The sequence below is a fragment of the Acanthopagrus latus genome, chromosome 2, assembly GCF_904848185.1.
Source record: "Acanthopagrus latus isolate v.2019 chromosome 2, fAcaLat1.1, whole genome shotgun sequence".
NCBI lineage: Eukaryota > Metazoa > Chordata > Actinopteri > Spariformes > Sparidae > Acanthopagrus > Acanthopagrus latus.
In genome coordinates this window covers 30983489-31009952 of record NC_051040.1, presented here as the reverse complement: position 1 = coordinate 31009952, position 26464 = coordinate 30983489, and the positions used below count along the sequence as shown (strand labels likewise).

Genomic DNA, 26464 nt, shown 5'->3' with positions numbered 1-26464 from the left:
TAGTCCAGGCATGAGGTGATGAAGGCATGGATGAGGGTCTCAGCCACAGTTTCAGAGAGGGAGGCCCAGATGTTTTTGAGATGGTAAGAAGCTGATTTTGTAATGGATTTTATGTGTGATTGGAAAGATAGTGTGGAATCAAGGGGAGATAGAATGGAATGGAATTTCTGACCATTACCACCCGCATGTGTGTTACACTCCCGCCCACTCCCGCAAAACTCTGAGAATTTATGCCCGCACAATAATAGAGATGCATTAATTTTGTGTCTTCTCCTGTCCTGCAGGAGAAAACACGTCATTTTAAAGGCTATTAATGAAGAGACTCATGGGGTTGTTTGTTTCGTTTCCCTGGGCTGCGTGTCTTTGACGCACTGGTCAGGAATAGCGCTCCTATTTCGTTGTTTTCATGTAGTTTAAATGAAATTAAGGCTGTTTCAGATTCTATTCTCCTCCTCTGTATTTTATTTGTATTTTTCTACCTTTATATAATCACGCAGTGATTGAGGTTAAGGTCTCTTTTCTAAGACAGACCTGAATAAGGAACAATAATGAGAACACAATCAGCAGATAGACAACGGTACACAATAAATTCAAATATCACTTTGTTTAATCAAAACTTTGCACCGTCACACAGCACATCTACTGCTTTGCAAAAACAACACGAACAACATGAAAAACAGCAGTTTTAAAATTAGTGGCCAGATGTGGCATTCCGTTTGAAAAAATAATAAGAATAAAAACATTCAAAAGTAGGCAGCCATATGCTCAATAACACATCATCAGCCTATGACCTAATTAACAAAAAAAAACAATGAGAGTAGGCTTTGAGTATGTCAAATAACACTAATAAATAACATAAAATAAACAAAGTCAACGAATGAAACAAATTAATTTAACAAATGAATCACTTGGCCATAATATTGCCGTGGAGGAAGAGAACGCTGCTGACCGTCTGTGGTCCCAATCCCATGCGTCTCTCCTCCAAAATGCGCCCACAGACACTAAAGGCCCGCTCTGAAGGCGCACTGGATGCGGGGATACTGAAGATGAAACGCACCAGCTTTGAGAGTGCTGGGAAGCGGTCTTTGTTGAACTTCCACCATTGAAGCATGTTGTCTGGGTCTGGGTTATCAGAGACAGAGAGCTGGGAGCTGAGCTATTCAGTCATTTCATCATCGACAGGCTTTGGCGCTGAAGTCATCTTGCCAGTCTGCGAATCGGTCTGTGAGTGTGCTTTGCTTTTTGGCTGGTGGCTCATCCACTGCTATGTCCGGGACCAGGTCAAACTGCATCTTCTGGATGATTTCCTTTGCGCCTTTGGATAACATTTGATTTATATATCAATAAATATGTATTTATAGAATGGCTCATGCTGTTATTCATTTAGTATAGTATGTATATAGCACCTATGATTTTTATTTATTGTCTTTTATCTCCGTCTGTATTTTTTGACTGTATTTCACTTATTCGAAATAGTGATGCTCTGGGAGTGGAGCTGTCGGACTCTAGGTCATTAGTAGCATCCTTGAATAACTTAAGGAACGCAACTACTATTTTCTAAGTGTTCGCATTGATCTGCACAATTCTTTCATACTGATTGTTGCTCAGCAGTAAGGTGGAGATCTCCTCATGTTGCTGCACTATTGAATCCAGCAAGTCATAATTTGAATTCCATCGGGTCTCGATGGATTGCTTGAGGGATTTCTTCAAGCTGTTTTACAGACCTGAATGTTTGAAATATTTCACCAGATTTTTTGCATTGGTCAACAGTTCAGACAGCTCAGGAGTTTCAGCCAACACGCCTGGTGCAAACGCACTTGACAAGGTGTGCAGTTCAGCCTGGTGTATCCCCGCAGGGCGGCGACTATGTTGGCTCCACGGTCAGTGGCAAACACAACACGGCCAGATAGAAGTGACATATCAATTCCAAATTCGTGGAGTTTCAGGAACAACAGTCTCCTGATATTATCCCCTGTTTTGGATACACCACTCTCGAAGGGAGCCGCGAATAACACCCTGGAAATGAGCTTGAAGTCATTGTCTGTATAATGGATGGTGCCGGATATGAATGAAGTTTTATGGTAATCCTCGGACCATATATCTGTTGTGATGGCACATCCATATGTTTCGATGATGGGCTTTATCTTCGCTGCCAGTGATGCCTGCAGTGCGTGTGCTCGCCCCTCAACATGTCTGGATACAGTGGCTGGATGAGGTAAAATGTCTTTTAGATCAAATTAGCCATATTTAGCAGCAACATCAACAAAGTGTTGCACTATGTCAACAAAGCCTTTCCCGGCTACAAAGTCATATGGACGTATGTCTAGGCAGCACACTTCCACACATTTCTCAGTAGTTTCTTGTTTAATGTGTGTAGGGAGAAGTTGTTTATCCTTGAAAAGCAGCTTTTTAGGATCTGGAAAGACCACTCACAACTTAAATTCTTCAGGACTTCTGGTTGGGGAATAATCTTTTTGTCTTTGTGATCACCAAATCATCAACCTATTTGCTAGTGTATGTATCAGTGAAGATGCATATTCCTCTAAACATTTGACTGTCTGTGCATTCAAAACAAGCCTGTTGAGTTGCTGTGGCTTTTGCCTTTTCATCAGCTGTTGGCAAAAGAGGGCTTTAGCTGCCTAGAATGTTTGTGTACGCATGTTCCAGGGTAATGTGTCCCCAGTTTGAGGTGTGGACCTGCTGGAATTCAGGTAAACCAGTTCTGGGGCCTGTTTGATTAAAACCAACTGCTCCAAACAAAATTCCATGCTATTGTTGCTGATGACTTCATGTAGTTTATGTATTGCATTTTTTAAATTTACATTCCAACAAATGTACACAGCAACAACTGACAAACAAGTAAATTCTCTGGACAGATAATATGGATGATAAACCTTAATAAGGCAACGTCTGAGAAAACATTGTCCATCCACTTTGACTGCATTTGAGCAACAAGCATCATTGATGAAACACATTAAAACAAAAATGTAGCGAAGTTTGAAGGAGTATTGTCCACCACCAATATCATTTAAACAGTGATATGGTAGAAACTATGAGATCATACCAAGCACAAGGTGAAATTTATGTTTTTTATATAACATAAAATGAAACAGAAAAAATGTCATGAGCAGTAGAATGCATTTAGATTTCAGGATAAAGTTTACATTTTCACCACAAGAAAGGACTGACTGAACGGTAAATTCATAATTCTGTTATTGTCTAGCACTATTTAAAACAGGCATGTCCAAACTATTGCAGGTTTTTGTTCCAACCAGTCAAGAGCACACAGTTTGACCAATCAAGTTTCTGAAGACTGAGATCAGTTGATTAAATGAGTCAGGTCTGGTGTGCTGCTGCTCGGTTGAAAAGAAAACTTGCAGCCACATTGGCCCTTTGTGGAACAGTTTGGACATGGCTGATTTAAAAGGTGCGATATAATGAACATGACATCTCCCTATCTGTACATACAACCTCAGCCCTAACAGAGACAACTTTACTTTAATCAAATCTTCATTATCTGGCCACACTAAGTGCCATGACGGCCAAAATGCACCTTTTCAGAAACCTATGGGTGACATCAAAGACACATGATCATGATATATGATGATTTATTCGACCGATTCTTTGTTTTGTTTTTTTCATACTTTTTGTATTTTCCGTTGTGTCTTGCCTTCAAGGTTCCCAGCTACTCTTTGGCCATCAGAGCTCTAGATAGTGGAATCCCACCCATGTCCTCCACCGTGATGGTCAACATAGATATCTCTGACATCAATGACAACCCACCCATCTTCTCTCCGGCCAATCTCACTGCTGTCACACAGGTAAATCGACATGCTAATACATTTATCACAAACACAAGAACGCAGTATTTTACTAAAAAAACAAAACAAAAAAAAAGCTGACAAAAATTCAGTGACTCATTGTTTGGTAGGAATAATTCTAACTGTGGTGTTGCCACACTAAAATCTTGGGCCTATTCATAAGCAGCCTTAGTAGGTCTGCGTAGTAGTAAAGTTTAAGTATAATACTACTAATTGTTGTCAACCCCATTAAAGTAACAGATTTTCAGGTGTTTGTAAATTCACACAAATAAAAATTCAGTCATTATCTACTCATATCCATGCCAATGGCAAGTTGGGAGAAATTTCGTAGGTCACAAAATGTTTTTGGATCTTTAAAGCAAAACAGCGTTGCATTACTCTCGTTGAAACTGAAGTGGCTCTCTTGGCATCTCCCAAACAGATTTGAAAGAACATTATTTTACAGCTGAGCTCATGCACCCTCTTTAGATACAGTGGGTGATAGTGCGTTTGGTTGAGTTTGACACTGAAGATATCTGCTTAAAATTAGTGTATACCATGTATTTTAAAGTCATCTTGAGTTTTTCTGGGGTTCGGAAGACTTGGATTATGCCAGACTAGCTGTATGAAGCCATTTTATGTTTTTTCTGTTGCTTTTTCATGCTTTAAAAAATGTTTCCAGCTTAGTTGTTTAGTAGAATTCTTCAACACAAATGAAGCTCCAGAAATGTTCTGGGGACTACAAAATTTTACCCGTCTTCTATACACATGAGGCTGAGTAGATAACGACTGCATTTTCATTTCAGGGTGAACTGACCTTTTACACAAAAGTCCCCAGTGACACATTGATTTTTGCTCAATATAATCGTCCTCATGTTCTTACTCGAATTTGAGAGAGCCCTTGCTAAAACCAATTCAAGAAAAGAGAAGAATTACCAAATAATATTGCTATACACTAACATATCTGGCTGTCCAAATGTATTTTCAGGGTACTAAAAATTTTAATTACTATTCAGTACTTTGAATGCATCATCTTGCTGAAACATAAAGCACCCCACAAAATGTATCCACTGACAGTTAGGTCATTCTAATGATGTATCTCCACCTCTAGGAAAACAAGCCAATTGGCACCAGTATCCTGCAGTTGTCCATCACAGATCAGGACTCCTCCCACAATGGTCCACCCTTTGACCTCCACATCCTGTCAGGAAACGAAGGTGGAGAGTTTGTACTGGAGAAAGATGGAACACTGGTGGCCAATCAAGTGCTCAGGAGGGACCTGGCAACTGAATATGTCATTCAGATACAGGTAGAGTCATACTGGTCTTTAACATTGCTGCTGTTGGTGGTCTCTAGCATCACATGATTTTAAAAAATGATGTCAATCACTTAATTCCTTTTAGAATAAAACATGCAAGAAGTTCACGATAACATAAGATCTCGGCCTACACTGATGATGTTATATTATTTATTTCAGACCCCAAAGCCTCTATATATCCACCGCTGCAGTTAATAAATAAATGTGGCTCTTTTTTCAGGATACAAGATAAATTGGGGGAAAAGTGAATTAATACCATTGTCAAATTTAGTAGATATGACATTCCTCATGACAACTCCAAATAGAATTGTATCAGATAAGTTCACAAGTCTGGGTATTATAGTCACAAGGAAGCTGAGTCAGCTACTGCGACATAACTGGTATGAGAAAATTGATCAGTTGGAGAGGAATATACAGTTCTGGAACACTTTACCTGTGTCAATGGTAGGGCGTATTAACAGCATCAAAATGGTGGTCTTGCCAAGGTTCCTTTATATTTTTCAATCAATCCCAGTATGCATCCCTCAAAAGCACTTCAGACAGCTGGATTCAATTGTATCATCATTTATTTGGTCTGGCAAAATACCTAGGATCTCGAAGAAACATCTTATTAAAAGTCGGTCCGAGGGAGGTTTCGGCCTGCTCAATTTAGATCCTATTATTTGGCTGCACCTTTCAATATTTTTTTGTTTTGGTTGGGGTGTTTACCAGGCAATACCACTCTACCAGCACTCATTAATAGCCCAGTAAAGATTAAGAAGCACTTGTATAATGGCAACCCGATAATTTATAATTCTTTAAAGATATGGAAGCAGGTAATAACTTCTCTCAAATCACAAAAAGTTTATTTGGATTCTCCTATTTGCTGCAACCATGCATTTAAACCTGTACTGGATGATGACTGTAGGAAATGGAAAAAATGAGAAACTGGAAGCTGGAATGCCTGCTGTAACTTCTCAAAGTAATAATACCCTTCTCTCTCCAGTTTGGGAAAACTACAGTTGAGACATTTTGTGAGAACTTGTGTTCCACAATATGAACACAAACCTCAGCACATAGCATTAGATAGTTTTTTTTCAAATCAAACCGTATATGTATGGGGCTATTGCTAAACTCTGTGGAATCATACAGAATGTGAATAACACAATGTCAGACCCATTTAAAGAGGCTCTGGGGAGAGAATTGAATAGGGAAATCTCAGATGAGGTGTGGGAGAATTGTATTAAGAACATCCATGATAGCTCAATCAATGCAATACATAATTTGATACAACTCAAGTTAGTACATAGACTACACTATTCTCCCTCCAGATTGCAGAAGATATTTGCGGATGTGTCATCCCAGTCTATCAAGTGTCGAAGTGAAGAAGGAACACTATCTCACTTATTCTTGTCATGTCATAAGCTACAATCATTCTGTTGCTCCTTGTTTGAGTTTTTCACTAAGGCGTTATATCATCCATGTAACCCAGACCAATTCAACATATTGTTTAGGGTGGCCAATCCAGATAGTGTGAAAAGTAGCTGCAAAGCTAAGGCTTTCAACACTGTTTGCCAGAAAGCTAATCTTACAATCCTGGAAATCTTAAAAGGTCTCATACATTTGAAATGTGGCTGAGAGAGCTGGGAAATGTATTATGCTTAGAGAAAATCAGGTACCTTATGTCTGCTGAAGAGGAATTCTTTCTTAAAATCTGGCAACCTTTTCTTGATTTAATGTCTAAAAACTGACTAGTGCTATTCTGTCGCTGTGCCATTATCTTTGTCCTGTGTCCTGTTTGCTGCATATCAAAAACCCCTGCACTGTTCTGTGTAGCACCACCAACTATTGTTAACATGTACCCAGTTCTTTGTTACAAAAACAATAACAATAAATACACAAAAAGAAGTTCAGAGTAACATCTATTAGCATAAACAATCATATCTTGCTCATAATGCACAAATGGAAACTCTCACAGTAGGTCTATACAAATACTTTTGTAGTGTGCTTTTTTGTAGTAATACTTTCAGAATTGAGCAGATTTGGTTCTAAAGCAATGCTGTAAAAGCAACTACACACAAAGAGATGGAGGACTTAATCCACTGTCCTTGGGTATGTACAGCCTAAGATAATGAGAATTCAACAATCTGTTTTAGATCAATCAACTGGGTATCTTCAACAATTTGAATTTCCCCTTACACATTCCTTTTCTTGTCTTTTCTAGGATGGGGTTAAGTTATTTCTCATTTTAACCACAGACTACCACAGACTTCATTTTACAAATATGAATTTGAATTCATTAGCAAATACACTGCTCAAATCTATATTTTGAGAGGTTTTGTTTTGTTGTATTGCTCACCTGGTTGAGTGTGTGCCCCTATGGTTGTTTCCAAACTACAGTGTCCATTCCTTAGCTGGCTCTGCTGCATGTAAAATCCCTGCAATTCAACTAAACTTCTGTGTTTCTGTAAAATGTCACATTGTGAAGTCTACACATGAACCAACGAGTTATTAGATTAGATGAGAACTAGGAGTTTCCCATAATGTCCTTGTTATTGCAGTAAATGAAGAGCTGCTGCTGCATCTAACTCAAAAAACTGTGTCTGCCTCACTCACATAAATTTTTGGTATCCATTTATATATGACATAAGAGTAAGTCCGGATCAAGTTGGACACCAATTTTGCTGACATGCATTGTAACAACTGGGTTATTTCAAATAAGTATAATGTAACTCTTCATGTACCACCTCTACAGATGGACTACCTGATCAAATAAAGATCATCAAGGGATGTCACCAATTAGAGATGGTATCAAGTCTCTCCCCTGCCCTCTCCACTTGTGTATTTTTTCCTGTCTTGTATCATGATCTCTTTTTCTATCCCTGTTTTCCCTTCTCCTCCCAGGTGACAGATTCAGGGAAGCCTCGTCTTTCTTCGTCTTCCATCCTTACTATTAGGGTGATTGAGGAGAGCCTCCATCGGCCAGTGGCTTTGCCACTCCAAGTTCATATCGTCACTATGGAGGATGAGTTTCCTGGTGGTGTGATTGGCCAGCTGCACGCCACTGACGCTGACCCCTATGATGCACTGACCTTTGGCCATGCCCCCCCATCACAGCGCAGTCTCTTCAAGATCAGTCCTCGTGATGGCAAGATCATCGCCCTTGGAGGGCTGGATGCAGGCAGGTACTCCCTCAATGCCAGCGTTAGTGATGGCCGCTTTGCTGTACCTGTACCTGTAAGTGTGCACGTGGAGCAGGCAACACCAGAGATGTTGCATGAGGCGGTGACGGTACGCTTTGAGAGCGTGGCTCCACAAGACTTTGTGGCATTGCACTTGAAGAGCATGTTGAAGGTGCTGCAACAGGCTGCTGCTTCGCAACAGCAGGACACAGTCCACCTGCTCAGTCTGCAACCAGTCGGTGGGACCCAACAGTTGGACATGCTTATTGCCGTGGAAAAAGCAGGGGATGGGTACTACAAGGCAGCATACCTCACCCAGAAACTCAGTGCATCACGGCGGCAGCTCGAGGAAGTCCTCCGAGTGTCAGCCATCCTGGATAAGAACTGCTCGGGACTGGAATGCCGCGGGGCACAGTGTGAACAGAGCATCATCCTGGACTCACACAACCTGGCTACATATAGCACCCCACGTGTCAGCTTTGTCTCACCACGCTTCCACCGGACCTCACGCTGCACATGCACTGGTGAGTGACTACATACACAATATATGTACTTATGTACTTATTATACACTAAGAATTTCACTGTAAAATAATAGTAAAATACGGGCAGCAGGGAGGATACTGTTGTAAATCCCCCATAAATATACAGCAATTCGCTACATTGTATGTAATCAGTAGTCTATGAAACAGTCTGTATTATTAGAACCTCCATGCCAGTCTAGAAATGTAACAATGGTAACTACTGCCAAAAATGAATTAATTTACAAAATTTAAGTGAAATCTTACTTATACACTTACATTTGAGTGTTACCAACCTTAGGCCTGAGCTGGCTTGGTGGCTGGCCATCACTGTCTGTAACATTGTTGTTTTTGTCATTATAGGATATTTATGTCAAGATATTATCTAGCGTTAGCCTACTTGAAAATAGAATGCATTTCACATAATATTTTCTATACTAAGGATTTGGACATACTATAGAGTTTACATGATTTTAGTATACTAAATGGCATGTTAGTGGAAGTTTTTGAGTGAAATCAGAGTTAGCATCCATAAAAAAGTCTTTCACTTCACATATCAGAATAAAAAATTGTGTTTTAAAAAAAAATCAGTCTTTTTGTTTTTGGGGGCTATCACAGCGCAGGTTATGTCCTGGGTTTTTTCTATATGAATGAAGCAAAGTTATGACACTGCAAGTATATGTTTTTTTATGGGAGTTGTGCACACTAAATAAATAATGTTTAAGATCACAAAAATTTGTTTTCGAATCAAAAAATTATAATATAATCTAAAAAATGCAAAAAAATACATTAAAACAGAGAATGCAAGTGGATGTTCATTTATCTATGGAAATATATGGAAAACAAACCACACGAATATGCTTCATTTCACTTCAGTCTAGCCTGCACATGACATCATGACTCCTAAGGTTTGAAAATAAAAAAGAAGATGATTGGGGTCTAATATAGCTCGACTAGCTTCACTCATGCTATTCTCACACAGAATGCATCGTGACCTTCCAAGTTTGTGTATCATCGAATATATTTGACACTGCCCTCTGAAGAAAATGAATTTGACAGCTTGCACTAATGATCCTTCATCCTATTTACCTTTACCCAAAGAAATCAAGAAATTTGTCTGTGGTTAAAATAATCTGACCAGTCAGATTCACATTAAACAAAACACACTAGCATTTTTTTTTACTCAACATTAAGTAGCTATTTTGACCACCACCTTTATTTCTGATTGAGTAGGCTTACTTGTTTTTATAAAGAAATGGTACTTGAGTGCAGTTTTTGGCTACTCTACCCACTGATTCCTTCGCTGTCTCTGTATATTAAACTAACAACTCTCAATAACGCAGCTGTTTGTCTTGATTATTGATTTAATTTCAATAATTATTATCAATAACTGCCCTACCGTCAATTCCCAACACTGTGTAGGAGAGACTAAAGGAGATGAGGAAAAACCTCACCGTGGATCTTTTTTCATGATTGATAAGACAACAGAGTCAGGTATAACCGCTATTGCTGAGAGCAAGCAAAGTTTGCTCAGTGAAGTCAGGGCTCTTCTCTGTTTTTGCGCCTCAGTGGTGGAATGAACCCCCGATCACTGTCAGGACAGCAGAGTCACTCGCCATCTTCCTCAAAAGACTCACTTGTTCAGACTTCACCTCGACCCGTATAGCAAGTTTTTTTCATTCTTACTCTATTGACAGTGATATGTGTGCGTGTTTGTGTGCAGATGCCAGCTGTACTGTCCTATCAGGACAGTGTGAGGGCAATCCGTGCCCAGCAGACATGCAGTGTGTTTCCATTGAGGCCACCAGAGGGACCTATGCATGCCAGTGTCCATCAGGGAAACTTGGAGAATGTGCAGGTTTGTGTCCATCAGGCAGAAATAAATCACAAGTCTGTGTTAAGATGTTTGATTCTAGAAAATAAAACATGCAATGACTACATCTCAATATAAAAGCATTTTTTTAATGTTTTTACAATGTGAATTTTAAGTACTTGGACTATTAAGTACTAATAATTTGAAAATCATCTATCCATAAATAAATATTGGTGTGTGTGTTTGTGTGTTTGTGTGTGTGTGCGTGCATGTGCGTGTGTGTGTGTGTGTGTGTTTGATGTCTGTGTATGTATTGGGTGGGGGTGCAGGCCATTCATCTCTGAGTTTCTCAGGTAACAGTTACATCAAGTACAGACTGTCTGATCGGCTGCAGACAGAGCTGAAACTCAACCTTAGGATCAGAACACTTCAGAGCCAAGGAATCATCATGTATACGCACACTGAACCCTGCATCATGCTAAAGGTACACATGCAAGCACACATGCTGGTCTCTGCTCAAACCATTTTCAGGGTTAATTACTGCTCAATTACAGAGTGCATAAAAGCTGTTACTCTCCTCTCTGCAGGCAGACTGAAGGTAGACTAAGTTAAGAAACCCATAAGTATAACCGTGTAATTTGAAATATTAAAATGTATGAAAATACTGTATATGGAAAATATTTTTATTAGAAAACAGTTTTTCTTAACGTTCAAAACATTTGAGATGATCATTATTTTTATTTTGTCCAAATGCCCCATTATGATAATTCTCCCCACTTTTTTCAACATTCAGTTTTATGATGAAACATGAGACAAGACAACTGAGGATCTTTGCAAAGCTGCAAAAGAGTCTTGATTATGTACTTTATATGAACAGCCATAGTTGCTAATTGATATTCAAAGAAAACACAGAATTCTTTTTCAATGAAAATGATCCTAACAAGAGGTTTAATAATGTTTATTAAATGTGTGTTTTTAATTCTGTGTGTGAGCAGTTGGAGGAGGGGAAGCTGTGGTTCCAGCTGGCCTGTGGCCTAGACGGTGATGATGACACTCCTGACATGTTGGGCATCTCTGGCCGTCGCATCAATGATGGCAGCTGGCACACATTGGCCCTGGAGTTAGATCGCAACTTCAGCAGCTTGGCGCTAGATGACAGCTACATTGAGCGACGCCGTGGACCACCATTCATACGACCACTTGGGCTTGACAGAACCATCTACTTTGGAGCACTGGTCAGTCCATGAGTAGTTGTAGCGGCTAAAGTAGGGTTTCAGATGACACCACAGTGGTGGCAACTTTAGCGCTTCTCAGTTTTGGAGAACATCAGTATATTTGAACATACTAAAAGCTGTTTTTAACTGGTTGTGAAATAATCTTAACGTGATATTGATGCCTCTATATGACCTACATAAGAACATGAGCAACACACTTCACATTTAGGATAACGTGCATAAGCCATATCCCAAAGTACAAAACTGGTATATGCTGTACATACATACCAACACAAGTTCATACAAAAACACAAGAATGATGCAGGCACAATTAATACAGAACACAGACCTACATAAATGTGTGGTCACCTCTGCATTTGAAATGCCAAAAACACAACAAAAACAAAAAGGCCCAGATAAGGTGATTGGACAGTAGGACTGCTAGAATAAGGGCTTAGTAATTCTGTATGTATGCATGTACCAGGCCATGCAGGACCTTGTATGTAATTAATAGAACTTTGAAAGTCATTCCGTGTTCCACTGGAGGCCAGTGAAATGAAGCAAAACTTAGTTATTAGAGTTCAATGGGATGACTAACATTATATGCTGCATTTTGGACAGATGGAAGACAGGTTACGAAGTATTGTCTGTGAAGGGAGTTAAAGTAGTCTATACGAGAAAAGGTTAAGGTGTGTAGTAGATGTTCCATGTGATTGGCTGTTGGTTGGCTGTTGATTGGTGATTTTGTTTCTCAACTGAAAGATGCTGCAATGAACAAGTTTTGTAATGTAAGGTCAAATGGAATTCAAAGATTTTTAGTAGACATTATTATTATTGATTGATTATTGATATTGTTGGCTAGAGGCCCGATGTAATAAATTACCTCCTTACTGAAACAATCAAGACCAATCACAAGGACCTTGGTTTTATGAGGATTGAGATGGAGCCAATTTTGTGACATCCAATTAGTAAAAAAGGCTAGACAGCCATTGAGGGTGGTAAGATTGATAAGGTTATTTGTCTTAAATAAGAAGTACGGCTGCGTATCATCAGCGTAACCATGGTAGGAGGTATCACAGGCAGAGCGAACCAGATCACGTAGAGGTAGCATATATAAGGAGAACAAGATGGGATCCAAAATTGACCCTTACAGGATGCCAAATAAGAGGGAAGCAGAGGAAGACACATAGTTGTTGTAATGTGGTAATATGAACATTAAAGTATCTCTCAGACAGGTATGAAGTGAACAATTTGAGTACATAGCCAGCCAACCCAGTTCGATAATCTGGCAATTAAACGACATGATCAATAGTGTCAAAGGCAGTAGAAATATCTTATTACAGTAAAATGGAGAATTCACCTTTTGTTACTTTGAGCAGAGTTGTCTCAGTACTCTGTTTTTGACGGAATCCAGAGTTGGTAATCAATTGGCCAGTCAGAGTTATTTTATGTGCAGATTTTGTTGTTGCTGCTATTAATACAAACAACTTAGGGTACTAGTACTAACAATACAGGCCCCGACATCCACCAAAGTAGACCTGGTGAAAGTAAACACACAGACTAGAGTGAAACGTATCAGCTCTGCTGCTGTGGCAGAGCCATGATGGAGCAGAGCCTGACCGGACACGTATCTGATGGAATTGAGGGGTCTGCTGATTGAGTCTGCTGCTGAAAGAGCTGCTTGAGGCTTCCACAGTCTGGTGCGGGGGGTGGGAGATGCTGTCCCTGATTGACATCAGCTTGGCTGACATCCTTTTCTCAGCCACCACCTCTATGGAGTCCAGCAGACAGTCCAGGATGGGGTGGTCCACTGAACCAGTTTGTTTAGTCTCTTCCTGTCCCTGTCTGTGCTCCTACCTCCCCAGCAGACCACTGCATAAAATGTGTGAAGTAATGTCCTCTGCACCCCAAAGGTATTTGTATTTTGCCACCATCTCTATGTCCAAACCCTGGATGTTCACTGATGTGATCTGTGGTGTCTTCCTGTTTTACTGGTGTTTATATTCAGGTGGTTGCATTCACACCTGTAACAAAGTCACTGATGACCCCCCTATATTCCCAGGTGTGTCTTTCTAAAACCGAGGCATAATATCCCTCCATTTCCAAAAGCTGCCGCTGAGGTAGGCGTAAACATGTGATGTGCATAAAGCACAAAGTTGGGCAGTGAATAGTGACAAAGAATTTGTCTTCAAAATAAGAGCTTTACATTGCATCCCATTGGAGTTTAGAACTGGGTTCTTAGCGGGGGGCTTTTAAATTGAAAGTAGCGACCGTCCTTAGCTTGCCGACACAACAACAAGCTAACACAACCAAACAGCTACAGAGACCGAGGAGATGCTGCATCTCCTGGATCTCAGCAGCTGTCCAGTTGCTCATCCTGATGTCTGAAGATGAAGTGATGGACTGACTGCTGTGATCAGCTGTTTCCTGGTTTTAAAATCCCCGGCTGTGGGTCACACAACAGTGCACGTTATTGACACCTCTGCCCATCTCATGCAGTGGCTTGCACATTGATGCCTCAGATTTAGATAACTGTCGAGGAGGAAATAAGTGTACCCTCCGAGGTGGCAAATTGGCTGACCAAAACAGACCCCCAGTTTACTGACCTCTGTCTAAATCTGCGGGCCAAACAGCAAAAACGATGGCCAAATTGGCAGCTTGCTGCCCAGTATAAAAATAGCTAATGGCTGTGTCATCGGAGAACATTTGGAGGTGACAGTTCACAGTGTAGTGTGTGCAGTCCGAAGTGTAGAGGGTGAAAAGTAGAGGAGAGAGCACCATACACTGAATCTACAGTCCATGCTATAGACATATATACATAGTTGCCTTACTGAGCGGGTTGGCCCATTTCTGCAATACGTTTGCGTGTCGGCAAGGCTGGGTTAAGAATTCAGAGGCCCTTGGGCCAGACTCCTAGAGGCCCTTACACGTGCACACACACACACACACACACACACACACACACACACACACACACACACACACACACACACACACACACACACACACACGTATGTGCACCAACAAAACAGACAACTAGTTTACTAGTGCACAAGTGTGAATGTAGTAGTTGTTGGAAACTCCTGTACTTGCACAGGATTCACACTGACTGATAAATTCAACACAAGACTCTCAGCACATGCAGTGTATGTGTGTATTATCAAAACAGTCTACAATCAGACATGCAGAAATACTTCGAAGAATAGCAAACAACCTGTTTTTAGAATCGCCACAATATCAAACATCCCAACAACAAATGTTTTCCAAGTAAAAAAAAAAAATGCACATTAACAACACTTGGGAGGCAAGAATAGACACACATTAGAGTAGCTACCTTATGCAATGACCTTTTTCCTGGCCTTTCTCCTAGCAAAGAATCTACAACTGTAGATAAATTCAACACAAGTCTCTCAGCACATACAGTGTATGTGTGTATTATCAAAACAGTCTACACTCTAAAGTGGCGTTTTTTACCTCCAATAGTTCTGTCCCTGGCAGAGGCTGGGTAGGTCGACCTGCAATTATGAAATTCTGCAGTACCTCTTTGAATAAGAATGGTCTTTGCCCTATTGGTGCTTGTGTCTTCCACAATGCCGGATCCGTAGTACCACTCCTGTGTTTCTGGTTCAGCTTCGGGGGCCGCCGGTCTCAGCTGTGTTGTCACTGGCAGGTCCCTGCTGTCATCCAGGGCATCATCCACAGCATTGTCCGAGGGATCACTCACAGGATCATCTGTGGTATCATTGGCCTCACCACGGCTGTCAGGCGGGCTCTCAGGCTGGTCACAGATATGGGTGGGGCCGCCAATGAACAGGTGACTGTCACTGTCTCAGTCGAGGGCGAGGCACCCTGCTGTGGATGAGCTGGTGAAGTGGAGGCATCTGCCGGGTAGCAGTCCTGCTCTTCACTGTCGCTGATGCCATCAACATTCTCATCCTCTACTGCTGGCTCTCCACTAACGTTTAAGCTCCCTCAAGACTTAAAGTTAGATGCGATGAAAAATCTTGAGATGTTCGGAATGCTCTGCTGGAGTTGCAAATGTCTTTTATCCCTCTCCTGTTTTGCTTTTAATTTAGAAGCTCCTCTCTCCCACCGCTTTAATTTTTTTCTCTTGTCTTGTCTTTTTATCTGTCATTTGTCATCCGTGTGTGCGTGTGAACGCGTGCGTGTACGTGTATACGTGTGTGTGTGTACGTCCCATAGACTGTATATAAAAGAGGTGCGTATGTCCCCGTCATCATCACCTGGACACAAACGGCAAAACAATCAGTCATATATTTTTTTTGCAAATAAATCGGGCAGGCTATAACTTTGTAATTCATCACACACTTAATGAGGTCTACTCACAAGAGAAAAAAAAAACACTAAGTGATGGAGCCCTCTGGGAGCTCAAGGCCCCCGGGCTGCAGACCAGACAGCCAGGTTCGGGATCCGGGCTTGCGTGTCGGCCATATTATATGTGGCAGATCTGCACTGTGAACTAACACAAGTCAACGGGGTGAACTTTATAATGCGCACTTCTCCAAAGTGCAATAAGTTAATGCCTCTCATGTACCCATTCACACAGGTACGAATATATTTGGGAAACAGATAGGTACCAAAAACAACGTCTGTAACGTTCTCTGATGATTATAAACGTTAACTACTCCTTAAATGTTTCGTATATAGGTAGGCACCAAACCCACTTATGTATTTTTCTAACGCTTTTATGAGTGTTTAAAGCTGCCAATGTTACTGAGATGATAAATGACAGTTAAATATTGAATCTGTCTATAATAACCATATCCTGACATGTCAATGTGAAATCTGTGGGAATAAACAGTACCAACATTTACATGTAACTGATTTTGGTCAATTGATTTTGTTTTCATAAATACAGTGACTTTTGATAAGCTAAGTATTGATAATAACAAGCATGGAGACAAAAAAATTAACAGTCTGCAAATCAAGATGAGAAACTGCAACTGGCAGTGAGCCTGCTTTGTTTTCTGTTAGCAGTGAAGTGATATACTCCATGACAGAACATTATAAAATATGATATTGTATACAACAACATTTTATAATAAAAAGTAAAGATGCTGTAGGCTGCTATTATGCATTAGTGCAACTGGGCTTTCATGAGCGGCAAAATATAGTGTGAGGCTCTGTTGCTGGACGAGGGGTTTACTTTCGATAAAAACGAAACTTCACAATTTCAGACCGTAGAACCTCCGTATCCCTACACATTAGTGCAACTGCGTAGGGATACAGAGGTTCTATGGTTGAGAAAATGTTCTGCCAAAAGAAAGGCAGGTCTGACAGCGATGTAAAGCGGTGTGAATTTTCTCTATACAACATACACTTGAACTGTAATAGATTTTTTTTAGGTGAGCCTTGTTTTATGTGCTTCAGATTCTCTTTGCATCTGGGCACTGTTCACTGTAATACAAAGCTGAGCGTCTGGGCTGGAGCGGCTCTGTACTTCTCCAAACTGAGGCTGCACTGATCGGTGATTACAGTAGGGAACAGATCGACTATAGATATGTAATTTACATGACCCCACTTCAAAAAACACGAACTATCCCTTTAATTAATTTCTCTTTACATTATTATTGAAACCAAAATAATTCCATCACACTGTAATTTATCGTCTGCTACATTGAGCAGATTTTTTCATTTTCTTTGTAACAATTAAAATAAAAACTGAGTGAAGCACAAATCCATTTAAAATGTGTCAAATCAAACTATGAGGCTTTTCCTTCACATGCCTTTATTAGTTGTTGGGTGCTGTTTACTCTTCATACAAACGCCTTTGAAACAGGAATTTCACAATTTGCACTAAACACATTTTAATCCAAATTTTCAATAAAGGTAATATGTTTCTATTTCTTGATACAGAATTGGCATTTTTCCAGATCTAAGAGACATTTATGTAGTATTCCAATGACATTGTCAGTATAAGTCACTTATCCCCTCCTCCTTTTCAAACTCACACACACACACACACACACACACACACACACACACACACATATACGCTTGCATGCAAACTTACTTAGGTCAAGCTTGGGGATATTACACGGGCTTACATTTATATCCCAGAGACCTAACAAAACTGTAATGATAGTGAGTCATTGTAGTCTCTCTAGCCTCTAAAGCTGTCCCTTCTTGCAATAATATCTATTGGCCTGAGGGGAAATAGTAAGTAACTGTAGCCTCCAGTGTACTGCAGGAGAATATGAAAAAGTGGAGCCGGCTGGAGGGACCAACAGCAGAGATGTTGGAACAGCCTCAATTCAGAACACAAACTCCAGAAATAATTACTTTTATCATCATCTCAAACAACTGAAAAGACTGGATATCCATGGCAGAGAAAAGATGCAACGTAAAAAGAAGCTAAACAGAAGTACTTATTGTCAAATTTTTCGAACAGTGGAGACAGCTGTGGATGCGTAAAGAGCTGAACTTGCAACATTTTCTTAGACCAGTAAGTAGCATCTAATGTTGTCTGCTTACCAAAACACATCTCTAGTTAATATTAGTTAACACAAACTGTAACAGTCAGGGTGATGCTGTCAGTTGCCTTTATTTATAACAGCTGACTTTAAATTTCTATTGTTTTGACCCCCTACTAGACCAAATACTGTCATTCAATTCATTATACTGTAACAACTTGGCATCACGGTAATGAGACTGTTATGTGCCTGGTAAATCATTAACTTTTTGCTCCAGGAAAGAACAAGGTGCATCTCTGGCTTCTACTTTCATGAAGAAACGACCAGGCCTGCAGAGCTGAAGATCCTGCTGTTTCGAGTATTGGATCGAGTGACTGTCACAAGTAAGTCTAAAGTGGCTGAAGGTCTCTGAACATGGTTGTAAACCATGTGCCCTGTGAAAAACATGGGGCTCTCTAATGATTTTTTCCAACACCTCTTGTCTGATCTGTTCGGCAGAAAAGTTGCATTGCACATATCGCTTCGACGTGCTGCCAACTCCACAGTAGCGTATATGTTCTGCGCTTGCGCGAGATACAATAAGCCTAGTCTCGTGCCAGTACTCCAAAACATGAAAACAGGAAATGACGGAACGGAGTATATAGAAAAACAATGTGCACACAGTATTCCGCCCCTCTGACACAACATGCTGATTCGCTAGCATACTGCCAATCAGAATGGTCATACAGCTAGCATGCAACCAGTCAAGGAATCCAATGGCTCAGATGGCCAACATCCAACCTTCTCAGACTTCACATGTTGAATTAGAACAGATGCTGTCCGCGCAGTTACAAAAGCTTCCACCACAGCTGAACACACTGAAAAGATTGGTTCCCAAACTCATCCGAGTCGCCCCAAATGCTTCAGATGGCCAATGGTTGGCCCGGCGTGTTTCAGGCTTAAAACTACATTTAAGATCTGACTAATCATATTCTACATGTATAGGGGGCTTTACAAAAAACATTCAAATCATCGTGGAGTTCACACTGTATATATCCGAGCCTGATCACATCACCATTCACACTGTATAATAAACACAGTATGGACATGTTCTCATAAAGACAATGTGTCTAAACTAATCTGACTGCCCTGCCCTTACCTTAACCCTAACCGTTTGTCTTTTTAGGAGCAGAATTCCAGTCCAGCCACCCCCAGTGATGAATTACCATCCTGCCCTTCATTCTCGTCTGCAGCTGGTCTCATCAACACGCCCACCCAGTGGACTTCTGTCTTTATACATTACATCAGCTGAAATCTTTGACCATCATCCCACAACAAATATTGTCTGTACTGGAAATGTTTGCTCATCCTATGATGAAGATGTTTGCACAAAAGCTTTGCTAGTCTAAAACATAGACTTGCTATAAACACTTTGTAATTTTTGTATTCTATATTTATGATCTTGACTGTTGCAATATTTAGCCTTCATTTTTATGTGCCAGACACCAAGGATAATTCCTTCTTCTCAAAAAGAGTGGTATTTTAGTGTTCACTACTGCACTGATGTTATTGTACATTTTTTAAACTTTGTAATAAATGACAAAACATGAAAGACTGTTTGTGTTGACAATAACTGAAATTAAACAGTCACACCTGCTGGAAAGGCATTTGTGCCAGCTTTATTAAAATATAGGTTACAGTGATTGTTCAGAATGCCAAATACGCAGACCTGTGTTTGTTACAGTATTAGAATGAGATGTTCTCAGAATACAGTATCATTGTATACTGCCAAAAGTTCTATTTAGCACTTATGGCGCAACAAAAGAATGCAACTGAGCAATGTGTATATGGGTACATAAATACACAGTAGTAATTATTTCAGTCTTTGCAATTGTAACAGTCAATTAAATGTATAAAATAAATGTCAAAAAGAGTCTGAACTAAATCTTGAAAAAGGAGGATAGGCCCTTTAACCACTGACCCCAAAATCATTCGCAAGATCACGGAACAATAGCATAGGCATTCACAAGACAAATCTTACAGCATACCTCAGGGGTAGAAGTAGCAGCATTGCAGCATTGTGAGATCACTACCGATAATTTCTAAATATCTGGTTTGTTGCAGTTTGCCACCATCAGTCTTGCTGGCAGGCACAGGGAAAGAGGTGGTGTAAATGAGATATGACTAACTGTAGAAAAAGTTATAAAACATATAAAACTCTTAAAAGCAAGGATATGACACATAAAACATAGAACATAAAGCAAAACACCATTCAGGATATATAGAAGGGTTACAAAGTATGATCATATAAGAGATAGCAAATTGTTCCATGTGTATGCTGCTCTCACTGAAAAAGCTGACTGACTGGAGATGGTACCCACAGATATTGTGCAATCCCCTCTTGACCCCTCTAGAATTTGCAGGACAGCACATTTTTATGTAAACAAAGAGGATTGAAGTGGTATTTTGTGAAAACCAATCTGCACAGTGGTTTGCATCAGTAAAATCTTCACAATCAAAAGAATTGTTGCAAACTTGATGTTAGCGTGAGTGTCTTATGCGTCTTCTTTTGATTCTGTTTTTGAATGGACTTGCATTTCCAGTCTACTGACCACTCAAAGCCACTTCACAACGCTTGTCAACTTGTTCAGCCATTTATACGCACATTTGTACAGTAATGGCAGAGGCTGCCATGCAAATTGCCAACTGCTCATCAGGAGCAATTTGGGGTTCAGTGTCAGGGTCAGGGATACTTCAGCATGCAGCTAGGAGGAGCTGGGATTCAAACCAGTGACATTCCGATTACTAGACAACCCACTCTACCTCCTGAGCTACAGCCACATCAATGGATTTTGTACAGTTGATGAAGGTTCTCAGTTATCCAGGTCATGGTGATTCTATGTGCTATGTCATGGGCTGTTTGAGTAAATTTTTGTCCGTGTCTGTGTAAGTTCATGTATGAATTTTCAACCCCTCTCATTTTCAACCCACAGGTGCAGAACCCCAACTCTCGCAGCCTCATGGACAGCCAAAAGGACCTTTTGGTGCTTGAGGGTTTTCAGGGCTGCCTGGACTCGGTCATGCTAAACAACAATGAGCTCCCACTGCAAAACAAACGCTCACGTCATGCAGAGGTGGTTGGACTGACAGAGATGAAGCTGGGCTGCATCCTCTATCCCGATGCCTGCCTACAAAAGCCCTGCCGCAATGGAGCTACTTGCACTAGCCTGCCCTCTGGTGGTAAGTATTAGAAAATTCAACAGCACAGCCTTTTCACACTGAGGCCTGTACATCTTTAATGGCATCTAAATAATTCAATTAAATGTGCTACAATATTTGCTATGTGTTTTATACACTGAAAATATTACATACATGTTTCCTTGTACTTGGTTGGTGTCGGTGATATTTTTATATTAAAATAAGTATAAAATAGTTCTATATTCCAACAGTAATCACTGTTATAGATTGTTTGGCCAGTAACCCATGCTTCTCTTCCCCCTGCTTATTCAGTAAAAGAGAAAATAAATAATCTGTTATCCTTCCCCATATTATTTATGAGGACAGAGAACTCAATATAGAGGTAAACCCGCTGCTCGGGTAACAGGCAGAGAGCAGGATCTGTTCTGGTACCGAAATTAGCACTGGCAAAACAGGGAAAGCCACCAATTCGAATGCTTCCGATGACGTCTTATACTACCTTACAGGCCAACTGACAATCACGTACTCTCTCACTCCTTAAAGGAACTCGGGAAATCATTATAGGTGAGTGACAAATAGTGTACAATACTTATTACCCACCTATAATGCTGTCCTGAATTCCCTTCCCAGACAGTTTAAAACCCATTCACACCTGGGCCCACTTAGTCTTAACAACCAACATGAATGCGGGTTGAGTCAACAACTCACATGTGGCTTCAACGACACTGAAACTCAAGGTGTGTCTCATTTCTCTTAATTGGATCCACATTTCCCTCACCTGCGTATTTTCTCTGAGTCTGAGTCGGTGGGATGGACTCTGGATGAGTCCATGGGATGGGATGGACTCTGGATGAGTCCATCCCACCGAGGATTCGTGGAGAGATGCAACAAAATCATGGGAGGTGAGAGGAGCCAACATATATTTAAGAGAAATTGCATGTCCTCTCCTCTGCAGTGTCATGTGAAGCAACGTCGATTTCTGATGACTGCTGCAATTGATCACTGCTGGACCAGCTGCCAGTCGGTTTTGACAGCTGTAGAGCCTGTTGATGAATTTTTGCCATTATCTATATATATTTCTCAACAGTAAAACAGAATTAATAATTGTCAAGAGATTTGATTATCAATAAAGTGAATTAATTTATTACAGATCTAATGAGAATATGACAAAATCTCCTGGGTTAAAAGAATATACATACAGTAATCAGAAATTCTGAGTAATTCTGATATTTAGTTAAATGTGCCTTGGCCATTTTCACCTCAGCTAGATGCATTTGATTGTCATTGACAAGCTTCTGGTAGTCCTCTGGTTGAATGTTTTAATATTCAGCTAAATTTGTTGGCTTCCTGGTACAAACTTGTTCTTTCAGCTATCTGCATGTTCTTGATGGGGTTGAAGTCAGAGCTTTAGGAAGGCAATTCCAAAACCTCTATTCTAGCCTGTTTCAGCTATTCCTTTACCACTTCTGATGTGTGTTTGGGATCATTGTCCTTTTGGAACACCCAATGCACCCATGACCCAAATTTCCTGGCTGATGATTTTAGGTTTACCTGAAGGATTTGGAGATAATCCTCCTTCATTATTTCACCTACTTTCTTCAAAGCTTCATCCACTGACAACAGCCCCACATGATACTGCCACCACCATGCCTTACAGAAGGTATGGTGTTCTTGGGGTTAAAGGCCTCACCTTCTAACCTCCAAACATATTGCTGCTCATTGTGGCCAAACAATTTTTCATCTGAACACAGATTTATTCCCTCCAGAATACTTTTTCTTTGTCCATGTGATCAGTAGCAAATTGCAGTCAGGCGTTAAGGTACTGTGTCTGGATCAAGGGCTTCTTTCTTGCGCAGCAGCCTTTCAGCCCATGGATGATGCAAAACAGGCTTGACTGTTGACACTGTCCCTTTGTATTCCAGCAGCTTCTAATTCATTGCAGACTTGCTTTTAGGTGTTTTTTTGTTGAATATTGACCATCCTGACAACTTTTCTTTCAGCAGGAGGTGATAGTTAGGGTTTTGATCGTGGCAGTGACACAACTGTGCCATAAAATTTATACTTACAACAGTTTTTTGCATAGTCGATCTTGGTATCTGTAACTGCTTTGAAATGGCTCCAAGTGACTTTTCTGACTTGTTCAAGTCAATAATGTGCTCTTTCAGATCAATGCTGAGTAGAGGTAAGATCTTTAGCCCGAGCCCGACCCGGCCCGAAATTCGGGTCGGGTCGGGCCTAAAATGTCAATCATGACGTTCGGTTGGGTCGGGCTCGGGCTTCTCTCTCGCTGACTTTTTTTTAAAATAAATATATGTTTATAAAAATGTATACTAAAACGATGTGTGGATACTAAACTAAGGAATACTTGTTGTAAATAAATAATTTGGATAAAACAGAGAAGGCGGCGCTGTAAGGTAATTGCTATATAACTACTACTAAACAGGAGGCGCAGAGCAAGAGCACGCTTTGCGCACGGCTTTGCGGACATTTCGTGAACGTAAAATACTATGGGATAAATTGAAATTTCGGGTTTGCTTCGGGCTCGGGCCTGCAAATTAAGTTAATTGGTCGGGCTCGGGCTGGGTCGGGCTTTAATGCCTGCGGGCCTGGGTCGGGTCGGGCTGGATTTTTTAGGCCCGATCTTACCTCTAATGCTGAGCTCCTTAGACTTTCCCATTGGAGTGTTTATTGCTGAGCCTAATGGGTGTATCAAACTTCATGAATGTTTTTTGTGATAATGTACCATGTGTGTCACTCATTTAATTACAGAAAAACGAGTCTTACAAATCAATGGAGCTCAATAGTGCTATGATATACATGTTCTCTATAAGTGTATCTAAACTTCTGACCATGACTGTATAACATTCTGAAGTAATATAATGCTTTCCTCATTAATGAGATGTATTATTTCACCCACGAGCAGTCCATCTGATATTAATCACAATTTAGTTTTTATGACCAGGACAGCCCATTTCACAGATTTTCCTTGGTGTCCACGTATATACCTGTGATCCATGCATCAGGACTTTGATAAAAGCAAATGTGTCCTTGCAATTTAAAATCAGTTCAGACATTTACATGATCAAATTTGTAGGGAATACAATTTAGGCATACATGAAGAAATTAGATTGTGATTAATTTGATTCATGGATGGCTTAAAAAACATATTTATTTTACAGTTATTCTCATGTAGTATTTCACCTCCTGTCTGTGCCCTACATTATAACCATCCTATCCTGTCCTTTTAGTAAGTATAAATATCTTTAAAGCAGATGCAAATCGATTACCGAGTGCAGTAGAGTTCCGCAGCTCAAGGATGAAAATGCATGATTATTACTCCATGGAAATGCAATTAAAGTTCATATGTGTCTTGCCGACTAGTTTTATAACAGTTATTATCGAGAGCGGACAGGGAGAAGGATGGAATTGAGCATTTCTAATCGCACTCAGTAATCGATTCACAGGGCTTCCCCACAACAGGAAGCTGCTGCAGGAGAGTGGTGAGTTGTGTTCACTTTACAATAGCGATCCGGCTAAGTTAGTGGAGGTTTGATGCCATGATCTATGTGCTGTGACCCTATTTGTACTGTTGCTGAAGTTTAGTGGTGATTTCTTGTCGGAGGCATATACTGCAATGTATTATTATCGGGTGCGGCTGTAGCTCAGCGGGTAGAGCAGATCGATTAGTTAGCTGCATGTCGAAGTGTCCTTGAGCGAGATACTGAACCTTACATTGCTCATCAGTGAGGGCCCTGCGATGAGCTGGCGACTTATCCAGGGAGTACACACCCCAAAAGTTATGCAACATCAGCAGACACCTTACAACACAGCACTGTAGTGTGTATGACTCAAAATGAATAAAAAAGTAGTGTTTGTGCAAGGAGCTAACGCTCCATTCACGGAGTCCTGTGATGGTTGGACCAAATGTGTTTGCGTCTTTGGTACTGGCAAGTCAAGGGTAGCTTTAGCAATGAAGCTGCATGTTTAAATTGACCGAAGTTCTCCTTTAAGGCAACAGACATAGCCAGCAGTATACAAGCAAAACGTATTTTATTTACCAGTTCTATAGGCAGTATAGCAATGATGCTGCTGAAACAATACTGTATATGACTGTATAGGACCATATACAGTACCAGTCAAACCTTTGGACACACGTTCTTATCCATTGTTTTTCTTTATTTTTATTATTTCCTACACTGTCACTTAACACTGAAGACATCCGAACTAAGAAAGAACACATATGGAATTATGTAATGTAACAAATCAGAATATGTTCAAGATCTGTCAATGTATCCTCAAGTGCTGTCGCAAAAACCATCAAACACATGATGAAACTGGCTCTCATGAGGACCGCCCCAGGGGGAGAAGGCCAAAAATTACCTGCAGAGGATACGTTGATGAAAGTTTCCAGACTCAGAAACCACAAATTAACAACACCTCAGGTTAGAGCTCACATAAATGCTTCACAAAGTTTAGGTAGCAGACACATCTTAACATCAGCTGTTCAGAGGAGACTGTGTGAATCAGGCCTTTATGGCTGAATTGCTGCAAAGAAGCCATGACTGAGGAAGAACAACAGGAAGAGAAGGGCTTGGGCCAATAAACACAAGAAATGGACTTTAGACCAGTGGAAATCTTTACTTGTGTTCCATCTGCCATGTCTTTGTGAGACGCAGAAGAAGTGAGCAGATGCATGTGTGGTTCCAACCATGAAGCATGGATGAGGAGGTGTGATGGTGTGGGGGTGCTTTGCTGATGACATTGTTGCTGATTTATTCCAAATTCAAGGCACACTTAACCAGCATGGCTACCACAGCGTTCCGTAGCGACATGTCATCACATCTGGTTTGCACTTAGTGGAGCCATCATTTGTTTTTCCATGGGAACTCCTTCAAGACTTTTGAAAAACCATTCCAGGTGACAACCTGAAATGGAGTGTGGACTGAAGTGAACCTAACATCGATTTCTTTCTTTTGTTTGTCTTATATAACTTTTTGAACTTTGTATTGGTGGTGTAGTTGGATTCA

The 26464-nt window shown here is 40.5% G+C and overlaps 1 protein-coding gene across 8 annotated transcripts in view; it reads left to right on the top strand.

Moving 5' to 3' along the window:
* The window catches only part of fat3a (FAT atypical cadherin 3a), a 226858-nt gene that overhangs the window by 168789 nt on the left and 31605 nt on the right, over positions 1–26464 (top strand). For all 8 annotated transcript variants that reach the window (XM_037119880.1, XM_037119863.1, XM_037119854.1 and 5 more), the window contains 7 exons: positions 3678–3821; positions 4912–5109; positions 8002–8803; positions 10523–10657; positions 10942–11096; positions 11608–11847; positions 21233–21479. In XM_037119880.1, the coding sequence (XP_036975775.1) occupies positions 3678–3821; positions 4912–5109; positions 8002–8803; positions 10523–10657; positions 10942–11096; positions 11608–11847; positions 21233–21479 (1921 nt within the window). The remainder of the gene's footprint in view (positions 1–3677; positions 3822–4911; positions 5110–8001; positions 8804–10522; positions 10658–10941; positions 11097–11607; positions 11848–21232; positions 21480–26464) is intronic.